The sequence below is a fragment of the Haliotis rufescens genome, unplaced genomic scaffold, assembly GCF_023055435.1.
Source record: "Haliotis rufescens isolate VD_foot unplaced genomic scaffold, xgHalRufe1.0.p SCAF_50, whole genome shotgun sequence".
Taxonomy (NCBI): Eukaryota; Metazoa; Mollusca; class Gastropoda; order Lepetellida; family Haliotidae; genus Haliotis; species Haliotis rufescens.
In genome coordinates, this window is record NW_025964224.1 from 252,268 (window position 1) to 264,676 (window position 12,409).

At 44.2% G+C, this 12,409-nt stretch overlaps 2 protein-coding genes across 6 annotated transcripts in view; one reads left to right on the forward strand and one right to left on the reverse strand.

The window, feature by feature from the left end:
* LOC124151391 (transient-receptor-potential-like protein) overlaps positions 1-12,409 on the reverse strand; it is a 108,112-nt gene that overhangs the window by 50,260 nt on the left and 45,443 nt on the right. Inside the window, exon 1 of one of the 5 annotated variants that reach the window (XM_048384695.1) lies at positions 6,465-6,589. The exons of the other annotated variants lie outside the window; for them this stretch is intronic. The gene's annotated coding sequence lies outside the window, so the exon portion shown is untranslated. Of the gene's footprint in view, positions 1-6,464; positions 6,590-12,409 lie in introns of those variants that run through there. 5 annotated transcript variants of the gene reach the window in all.
* Positions 377-3,421, forward strand: LOC125374016 (uncharacterized protein K02A2.6-like). Its single transcript, XM_048384708.1, has one exon. It carries the CDS (start codon positions 377-379, stop codon positions 3,419-3,421), a length of 3,045 nt encoding a protein of 1,014 aa, XP_048240665.1.

A 12,409-nucleotide genomic window follows, 5' to 3' on the forward strand; every position in this document is an offset into this window, starting at 1 on the left:
GGGTTTTGTTTGTGGATTGTTTGAATTTAATCCAAAGAAGTCGACATGGGAGGAATGGTGTGAGATACTGACACATGTTTTCGTGGCAAACGGAATTACAGACGAAGACAAACAGAAAAGCATACTGTTAGCGTCATGTGGAACTGAAACTTACCAGTTGATAAGAGCATTGGTTCAGCCCGTGAAACCTAGCGAGAAAACGTTTGACCAGCTGGTGGTTTTATTGAAAGAACATTTCACGCCAAAACCATTGGAAATTGTACAGAGATTTAAATTTCATTCACGGAATAGGAAGGCTGGTGAAAGTGTAGCTGCTTATGTCGCCGAATTGAGAAAGTTGACTGACGGGTGTGATTTTGGAACGTCTTTACAGGCCATGTTGAGAGCCAGGTTAGTGTGTGGTATTTGTGATGACAATATTCAGAAAAAGTTGTTGTCAGAGACTGCTCTAACATTTAGTAGTGCATTGAAAATTGCTAACGCAATTGAGGCGGCAGACAAGAATCTACAGGATCTTCACGGTGATAAAACTGTGGGACATTCAGTACACAAGTTTCGCAGTAAACCATCAGCACAATCTACAAAAGACCAGAGGCCTCATGTTGGATCTGGAAATAACAAACCTTGTTTTAGATGTGGAAAAACTACTCATGCTCCACACATGTGTTTTTATAAGAATGAGAAGTGTCATAAGTGTGGAAAACGTGGCCATATTGTGAGAGTCTGCAGGTCAGAAGAATCAATTCCGCAGAAACAGAATTCTAAGGCTAAATTCAAGGGAAGACAGAAAGTGAATGCTGTAGTGAGTGAGGTGAACTCGTGTGGCCCAGGTAATAGCAGTGCTAGTGTGGAAGACTTGTTTGAGAACTCGCTATTTCATGTTAGTACTCAGCCTTCGGCTAAAGGTGATCCAAACTACCCAAACCCCTACTACATTACAGTGGATGTTAATGGCACACCAGTGACGTTTGAGGTTGACACGGGATGCCCAGTGACCATTGTGAATGAGCAGACGGCTCAAAGAATTGGCCTTCAGTCATCGACATTATACACGTCACAAGTACCCCTGCGAAGTTATACAGGACAGGAAGTAGATTTGAACGGTTATACTACTGTGGAAGTATCTTACGAGGAGAGATCTTACTCCTTACCGATTTCCATAGCCAAGGGTAATGGTTCCAATCTTCTAGGTCGTACATGGGTACAGCCTTTGAACTTTGACCTGAGGGATGTTTCGGTGAACCTTATGAAATCTACAGATTTGATACGTAATGATGTTCTTGAACGACACTCAGCTGTTTTTGAGGAAGGTCTTGGAACACTTAAGGGATTCCAAGCTCACATCTACGTGGATAAAGATGCAACTCCGAAGTTTTTCAAACCTAGATCTGTGCCGTATGCATTACGTCAGAAGATAGAAGTTGAACTTGATCGCTTGCTGAGTGAAGGCATTATTGAGCCAATCAAGCATTCTGAGTGGGCGTGTCTCATTGTGCCAGTCATTAAACCTGATTCTTCTGTCAGGATTTGTGGAGATTTTAAACTGACAGTGAATCAGTTTTCAAAATTGGAGCAATATCCAATACCGACGTTGGAAGATTTGTGCACGAAGCTATCTGGGGGTGTAAAGTTCACCAAACTTGACATGAGTCATGCGTATCAACAGTTAGTCTTGGATGAAGAATCGCGAAAATATGTCGTGATTAACACCCACAAAGGACTCTTTAGGTACACAAGATTGCCATTTGGAGTATCTTCGGCACCCGCTATCTTTCAACGGATGATTGAAAGTATTCTACAGGGACTCGATTACTCAGCGGGTTATCTCGACGATATCATAAACTCTGGAATCGACGACAGTGAGCATCTTCGTATTCTGGATGAAGTACTTCATCGATTGTCAGAAGCAGGATTACGTTTGAGAAGAAACAAGTGTGTCTTTATGGCTGATGAAGTTGAATATCTTGGTTATAGACTTGACAGTGAAGGTTTGCATCCAGTGGAGAAAAAGATTGCTGCAATTCAGGAAGCTAAGGTCCCTGAAAATGTGAAAGAATTGAGAGCTTATCTTGGTATTCTGAACTACTACCATAGGTTTCTACCAAATCTGCCTGACACTCTCTCCCCCTTGTACAAGTTGCTACAAAAAGAAGTGAAATGGTCATGGAGTACATCTCAACAAAAAGCGTTTGAGAAGTCGAAGAACTTGCTTCAGTCTTCGGATGTCTTGATTCATTTTGACAGCTCCAAACCACTTTTACTGCAGTGTGATGCATCCCCCTACGGAGTAGGTGTTGTGTTGGCTCACCAACTGCCAGATGGTTCGGAGAGACCTATAAGTTTTGCTTCAAGGACACTGACTAAGGCAGAGCAGAATTATTCTCAACTTGATCGTGAAGGACTGAGTGTGATCTTTGGACTGCGAAAGTTTCATAAGTATGTTTATGGACGTCATTTCCAGATCGTGACAGATCACAAGCCGTTGGTGTCATTATTCAATGAGAATAATCCAGTGCCACAGATGGTGTCTCCAAGAGTTCAGAGATGGTCAGTGTTGTTGACTGCATATGACTATAAAATTGTACACAGGAAAGGTACACAGCATACCAATGCAGACGCATTGAGCAGGTTGCCAGCGCCTGACTCAGGGAAGCCTATGGAAGACATGACAGTCTTAATGCTTCAGGAATTGGACACATGCCCTCTGAAGTCTAAAGACATAAGTATCCAGACTGGCAAGGACCGAACATTGTCTATTGTTCGAGAATTTGTGATCCGAGGTTGGCCGCAGCGTGACAAGTTGGATGACCACTATGAGCCGTACTACAGAGTTCGTTCTGAACTCAGTGTGATGGATGGATGCTTATTGAGAGGTTCGAGGGTCATCATTCCATTGAAATTCAGATCTGTAATATTGTCAGAGTTGCATCAGTCCCACCCAGGAATCACCAGGATGAAGGGCTTGGCCCGAAGCTATGTTTGGTGGCCGCATCTAGATGCTGACATAGAAACAACAGTAAACAGTTGTGATTCCTGCCAGGAAGACAGGAATTGTCCGAGTGTAGCTCCCCTACACCCTTGGGAGTATCCTTCTCAACCTTGGCAAAGACTGCATATGGATTATGCTGGTCCATTCATGGGTAGCATGTTTCTTATAGTGATTGACGCCTACTCCAAATGGATCGAATGTGCACCTATGTCGTCGTCAAATGCAAAGGCTACCATAAACCAGCTGCGTCGGATGTTTGCAGCTTATGGCATACCAGAAATTATTGTAACTGATAATGCTACAGCTTTTGTTGGGGAAGAATTTGCTACATTTATGTCCAGAAATGGAGTTGAACATGTGACAACATCCCCTCATCACCCGGCTGGGAATGGCTTAGCAGAAAGGGCGGTTCAAATAATAAAAGATGGATAAAAGAAGACAACTGGTGACACAGTTGCAACTCAACTACATAGGTTACTATTTTCTTATAGAATTACACCACAGTCTACAACTGGTGTATCACCTTCAATGTTGTTTCTTGGACGCAGATTGCGTTCGCGATTGGACTTGATGTTTCCAAACCTTGCCTCAAAGGTGAAAAAGAACCAGAGAAAACTTGTGGATCAGTCAGCTCTAACGAAATGTAGGGCATTCCAAGTGAATGACTCGGTGTGGGTTAAGAACTTTGCTTCAGGTCCAAAGTGGATTAGTGGACAAGTTGATAGTGTAACTGGTCCATTGTCGTACATCATCAAGTTAACGGATGGAAGATTGGTCAGAAGGCATGTGGATCATGTCAGACGCAGGATGTCTTTATCTTCACCCCGAAGGGACGTGATTGAACGTTCAGACACTCCGCTAGAATCACAGTCTTCACGAAGGAAGGAGTATGAATCAGACTTACCTGACACATCACAGGTAGATTCCCATGAGGAAAGTATCCAAGGGGATGTTTCAAGTGTACCAGATATGTCTGAACCGGGGGAGGAAACGCCGGTAGTGACATCGCCTGTAGCACCCATACTTCGTCGTTCAACCAGAGTGAAGCAGCAACCGTCTTATCTGAGGGACTTTGTGTCAAAGTGACATTTGAGTGAACTGTGACTGTCATTTGCAGTGAACTATGTGTCAAGGTGGCATTTGATTTAGCTGTGAATTACAGTTACTTGTATCAGGACTATAATACTTCAGCAGGTTATCAGTATTATTATGTGTCGAAAAAAAAGCTCAGTTTAGTTAAATTTCACTTTCTACTTTAACAATGTTTTCATTATGACTGACTTGTCAAGTCACAGGGTTATTAGTACTTTACAAGAGTCAGTGTACATTGTTAAGTTACTTATACTTTATGAAGTTCCGTGGACTATGTTGTTTATCAAAGATTATTATTTTGGTTTCAAAGTAACTTAAATTTAGGAGGGGCGGATGTTATATCTTTAATTGAAACGCAGTAGTTTTAAACAAGCTAGTGTATAATATTATGACAGGCCAACAGATGTCCGCTCTTGTAATGCTATTAGTTGCAGGTAAGCGCAATCACGTGCTGTTATGTAACATGCGACAGTCGGAATAAACAGCCGGTCAAGTGGCAGGCTCGTCTCCCTGCTCCCGCGTTTGTCGTTCCTCCCTGAGAACCCAACATTATCCATGATGATAAACATATAATGTTTAACAAGACATAACTTTTTATACCAAAACATGTTGTGAAATTACATCTTACTCCTGCCCCTAACCCCATAAAGAATCCCCCACACCCACACACACTAAAGCAACCCCACATCCACAAACAACCCCACATCCACAAACAACCCCAATCCACAAACAACCCCACATCCACAAACAACCCCAATCCACAAACAACCCAACATCCACAAACAACCCCACATCCACAAACAACCCCAATCCACAAACAACCCCACATCCACAAACAACCCCAATCCACAAACAACCCCATATCCACAAACAACCCCAATCCACAAACAACCCCACATCCACAAACAACCCCACATCCACAAACAACACCAATCCACAAAGAACCTACCACCCAACATACAACCCCCCACCCTGACACACAACCCACATCCCACAAACATCACCCCACCCCAAATCAACCCCATAAAAAATGACAGACTGCTGTAACAACTGTAATAATGTTAGCACCTGGCTCCTCTGTTGACTGCATTGAGGTACCTAAGGTAGACTGGGGAGGGGGTGTGGGAGGGGCAAGGGATTTGTCTTAGGACTAAATGATATTTTGCCAATTGTATGCAACATTTATATATAACCAGTCCCTAAATAATGTTGAAATTTGAAAGAAAATAATTCGCATTAATACAACTGTGGCGCACGCACACACAGGTGCAGAAACACTCACACACACCCAGACACATTTACACATGACACACACATGCACACTCAGTCACACACACATGCACACACTCATACAGACACATGCACACTCACATACACAGACACACATGCACACACTCACATACACAGACACACATGCACACACTCACATACACAGATTTCATACGCTATTTCATCCCACCCGCCTACTATGAGCTCATCAAACAATAATCACCTGTTTATTGGCTTCATGCCCCTATTGGCTTCTAGCTATGTGTTTTCTGTCCATCGTGTTGTGACAGCATCATCCCTTTGTTGTCACACCTACCTATGTTATCCCACTCATGTATGCTTTGTTGTTACTGTTAATCCTCTACTGTTAATCCTCTACCTACTAGATATATTCTGAACTATGTCCCTCATTCAGTCTTGCTTGACAACGTGAAACGTCGCTTTTCACAGTATTAAAGAAGTTGTTATCCATAAAAATATTGTGTCTATCTCACATACACAGACACACACACACATGCACACTCACACAGACACATGCGCACTCACATACACAGACACACACACATGCACACTCACATACACACACTCACACAGACACATGCACACTCACATATGCAGACACACATGCACACACTCACATACACAGACACACATGCACACACTCACATACACAGACACACACACACATGCACACTCACACAGACACATGCACACTCACACACACTCACACATGCACTCACATAGACACACACACAGACATACACTCACACATACACACTCACACAGACACACACATGCACTCACACAGACACACACATACACACTCACACACACACATGCCCACTCACTCACACACACAGACACACACATGCACACACACTCACACAGACACACACATGCACACACACACACACACACACACACACACACACACACACACACACACACACACACACACACACACACATGCACTCTCTCTCTCACACACACACACACACACACACACACACACACACACACACACACACACCAAGACAAGAGTCATCAAAAGATGACAAATCTCCCACGGTCCCCACAGATTCTGAAATCATCTGACTATAACTTTAAGTCTAACCTGATGAGAGAACTTCTATCTGATCTTGTCTTTGTATTTCTGTCAGGTACACATCAATATGAACAGAGTCAAAGTCAAGCTTGTTGCCATAGAAACAGAAAATATATCACACTCCCTGTGTCTCGTCACCCCAGCTTCTGAGGCAGCACCACACCTATTAAGACCACCTTCACAATCACTGTTCCTTCTTAATCACTGTCTAATAAGACCACCTTCACAATCACTGTCTAATTAGGCCACCTTCACAATCACTGTTCCTTCTTAATCACTGTCTAATAAGACCACCTTCACAATCACTGTCTAATTAGGCCACCTTCACAATCACTGTACCTTCTCAATCACTGTCTAATAAGGCCACCTTCACAATCAATGTCTAATAAGACCACCTTCACAATCACTATACCTTCACAAGCACTGTCTTTAAGGCTACCAAACTTCAGGATTTCCCAATATCTGATGAGCAGAGCAAGCTTCACATATGTCTGGTGTTGGTTCTGTGATCATCGACAACTGTGAACGTCGGCGTTCCAGTGAACAGAGTGACCATGTGTAGAGGCATGATCCGCTAATGTAACAGGTATATAACTGCCACAGATTAATCCATGTGACCATCACGGGAAGCCCAGTGCTGTTCAGGCGGCAGATTGACAGCTCACATTTCCTTTGGCGTGTGTCACCAAGATCAATACATCCTGGCAATAGGGCTTTCTCTCTTATAGAATCAGCACCTACTATGTCTTTAGCCTCAGCTGCCCTTCCTGAAATATGTCGTCTAATGTTAATACACAAATAGGTTACTTTTAGATGGGCACAGCTATTTTAGGAAATCCTGCTATTTGTGGATGACGGATTATTGATGAGGGAGCCTGTGTCTTCCACCAAGGCACATGGTTACTGGGCTCGAGAGGTGTCTGCGAGTTAGTTCCCTGTACAAGTTGATGGCAGACTCCCGAAGGCTGCAGCAGAAATATGTTTGTATGACACCTAGATCTGGTCCTCCAGGGCATGGGATACAGAGCTTTATTCCTGCTGCAGATTGTGGACATCAGGTCAAGATGGTGATGAACATTCTGCAGCATTCTGGGCTTTGTATTTAATGTTTCTTAAATATATGAAACGACCCGTGTCCACCCGGGTTAAAATAGGTCTTCAGCAACCCATGCTTGCCGTAAAAGGCGACAACCCTTGTCGTAAAAGGTGACGAACGGGATCGGGTGGTCAGGCTCGCTGACTTGGTTGATGCATGTCATTGTATCCCAATTGCGTGGGTCGATGTTCCTGATGTCAATCACTGGATTGTCTGGTCAAGACTCAATTATTTACAGACCACTATCATATAGCTGGAATATTGCTGAGTGCAGCGATAAACAATCAAACAAACAAACGAATTCAATATGAAACCCAAATCCAGATAATTTTGTTGAGAGCCTTACCCTTTTCAATGATATCAAGTTGTTACGTTATGGTTCTTATAATTATAAATGTATACAGTAAATGCTGCAACTAAAATAACACGATTTTGGAATAAATTATTCCTGATAAAAATAATAATTTGAGAAACAGTTTGTTCCGACCATTGTATCAAAATTCTTTGAAGTTGTATCATTATAGGTACTTTTAAACTGAATCACCAGTATATCGTTGTGAGAACTGATTGAACAGCTGATTGCTATTTCCGCCATAGTTTACAAGAAAATACACATGGAGAGCAGGCAATACAATTTAAATGGTAAATCATGTCCAGCGAAAGTTTTATATCAAATTTCATATTTTTATCAACTAAGTTTGTTACACCTGTTCGTTCACCTGAATTCGCTAAATCTGCGACATGTTATATAACGTACAACACTCGATAGATACATAGATCCAATATATACAGTTTCAACCAATCGGGATGTAGGTCAGTGTGCCTGTGGTGATAGATGTTGGCACTATTTCAAATTGGACATTTTGCAGTCACAATCGGACAAGTCCCGCGCACAGACCGATTTCAGGATTCCTGATGTCAACAGTAACCAATTGTGGAATAACAACAGAGTGATTGGCTAAAAATAGAACGGAAACTCAACTCCCCAGGAAACCCAGGCGGTACTGTCATCATGCGGTACTGTCATCAAAGGCACCACATCTCTGTGAGGGTGCATCTTCCCTCTATTGTCAGTGTCTACAATGTTCCCTCTATTGTCAGTGTCTACAATCTTCCCTCTATTGTCAGTGTCTACAATGTTCCCTCTATTGTCAGTGTCTACAATGTTCCCTCTATTGTCAGTGTCTACAATGTTCCCTCTATTGTTAATGTCTACAATGTTCCCTCTATTGTCAGTGTCTACAATGTTCCCTCTATTGTTAATGTCTACAATCTTCCCTCTATTGTCAGTGTCTACAATCTTCCCTCTATTGTCAGTGTCTACAATCTTCCCTCTATTGTCAGTGTCTACAATGTTCCCTCTATTGTTAATGTCTACAATGTTCCCTATATTGTTAATGTCTACAATGTTCCTTCTATTGTCAGTGTCTACAATGTTCCCTCTATGGTGAGTGTCTACAATGTTCCCTCTACTGTATATTCACACCAATGACTACAGCAGACTGTATAATCCCCTTCTGTGTCATTCAAGCCGTGATATTTCATAGCCTCATCATCAGTCAATAACCCCTGCATAATCCTTATTGGCAGATATACCACACTGGGGCACATTTGCTTTGCATGAGGTATTCTAACAACTTCTTGCCTATCAAATATAACTTTTGACTTTTACAACCTAATGCTAACGGAATATTCTGATAATATTGTGCCATGATGGACAACCACGGAACTATCAAGGAATATTCATTGATTCTGATTCAGAATTGATGCTTACAGATCCCGGCCTGAATCAGAATAATGGGACAATAAATTTGTTCTCTCTAATCGAAATGAAAACATGGATGACATCAAGAGTTTATTACTGTCAAATTGTCTGATGAATATAAATGTACTCCCATAAGACTAAAACAGTGTGCATACATATGTTCCATGAAAGTCAGTAGTGTTAGCAAAACATAGCAAAGGGATACTGGCACCAGGACTAACTCAACACAGACCATCAGGGCTAGCAAAGCACACACCATCAGGACCAACTCAACACAGACCATCAGGACCAACTCAACACAGACCATCAGGGCCAACTCAACACAGACCATCAGGGCTCCCACAGCACAGACCATCTGGGCTACCACAGCACACACCATCAGGACAAACTCAACACAGACCATAGGGCCAACACAACACACACCATCAGGGCCAACACACACCATCAGGACCAACTCAACACAGACCAGCAGGGCCAGCACAACACACACCAGCAGGGCCAGCACAACACACACAATCAGGGCCAACACAACACACACCAGCAGGGCCAGCACAACACACACCAGCAGGGCCAGCACAACACACACTATCAGGGCCAACACAACACACACCAGCAGGGCCAACACAACACACACCATCAGGGCCAACACAACACACACCATCAGGGCCAACACAAGACACACCAGCAGGGCCAGCACAACACACACCATCAGGGCCAACACAACACAGACCATCAGGGCCAGCACAACACACACCATCAGGACCAACTCAACACACACCATCAGGACCAACTCAACACAGACCAGCAGGGCCAACACAACACACACCATCAGGGCCAGCACAACACACACAATCAGGGCCAACTCAACACAGACCATCAGGGCCAACACAACACACACCATCAGGGCCAGCACAACACACACCATCAGGGCCAACACAACACACACCATCAGGGCCAACTCAACATACACCATCAGGGCCAGCACAACACAGACCATAGGGCCAACACAACACACACCATCAGGGCCAGCACAACACAGACCATCAGGGCCAACTCAACACACACCATCAGGGCCAACTCAACACACACCATCAGGGCCAGCACAACACACACCAGCAGGGCCAACACAACACACACCATCAGGGCCAACTCAACACACACCATCAGGACCAACTCAACACACACCAGCAGGGCCAACTCAACACAGACCATCAGGGCCAACTCAACACACACCATCAGGGCCAACTCAACACACACCATCAGGGCCAGCACAACACACACCAGCAGGGCCAACACAACACACACCATCAGGGCCAACTCAACACACACCATCAGGGCCAACTCAACACACACCATCAGGGCCAGCACAACACACACCAGCAGGGCCAACACAACACACACCATCAGGGCCAACTCAACACACACCATCAGGACCAACTCAACACACACCAGCAGGGCCAACTCAACACAGACCATCAGGGCCAACTCAACACAGACCATCAGGACCAACACAACACAGACCATCAGGGCCAACTCAACACAGACCATCAGGACCAACACAACACACACCATCAGGGCCAGCACAACACACACCATCAGGACCAACACAACACACACCATCAGGGCCAGCACAACACACACCATCAGGGCCAACACAACACACACCATCAGGGCCAGCACAACACACACCATCAGGGCCAACACAACACACACCATCAGGGCCAGCCCAAGCATGAACACAACAACCACAATCACAGCACCCCCGATGCAGTATTGATTCTCCACACATCACTCATCAGCCCCAATATTGCAACTACCGGTTTTTGTCCTCCATTTGTATTTTGAAATGTGTGCTGAATCTGCATGCTGCATCTCACTTTCTGCAATATTGCCCAACAGGGTGAAGTGTGCCAACTTTGTAATGGTCAGGAAATTTGTGAATATATTTCACAGACACCAGTGCCTGGATCACAACTTCAGCTCTCAGTGTACATGAGCTAAAAATGGTGTTCACATAACGTCTCTTTTCAGAATACCGTACTATATATGTTTATATATATATATATCGTTGCAAAAATAAAATATTGAAATTGTCAGGCAATTTGGTTGAAGTTGCATCACACACAATATATGAAACTCTTTTTCAATAATAGAAAAATAAAAGTCAAACAGAGGGGCTAGATTCATTCCTTACATTTGGAAAAACATAAACTTAAACTAAAGTCCAAATTGGATGAATCCTTATTCCTCTTCCTGCACACACTCTCTGAGACATTCACACACACAGCTCCTGGGTAGTACACACTGTCTGAGACATTCACACACACACACAGCCCCTGGGCAGCACACACTGTCTGAGACATTCACACACACAGCCCCTGGGCAGCACACACTGTCTGAGACATTCACACACACACACAGTCCCTGGGTAGCACACACTGTCTGAGACATTCACACACAGCCCCTGGGTAACACACAATGTCTGAGACATTCACACACACAGCCCCTGGGTAGTATATACTGTCTGAGACATTCACACACACAGCCCCTGGGTAGTATACACTGTCTGAGACATTCACACACACAAACACACACACACAGCCCCTGGGCAGCGCACAGTATCTGCAATATTCACACACACAGCCCCTGGGTAGCACACACTGTCTGAGACATTCACACACACAGCCCCTGGGTAGTATACACTGTCTGAGACATTCACACACACAGCCCCTGGGTAGCACACACTGTTTGAGACATTCACACACAGCCCCTGGGTAGTATACACTGTCTGAGACATTCGCACACACACACACACACACAGAGTCCCTGGGTAGCACACACTGTCTGAGATATTCACACACAGCCCATGGGTAGTATATACTGTCTGAGACATTCACACACACAGCCCCTGGGTAGTATACACTGTCTGAGACATTCACACACACAGCCCCTGGGTAGCACACACTGTCTGAGACATTCACGCACACAGCCCCTGGGTACCACACACTGTCTGAGACATTCACACACACAGCCCCTGGGTAGTATACACTGTCTGAGATATTCACACACAGTCCCTGGGTAGTACACACTGTC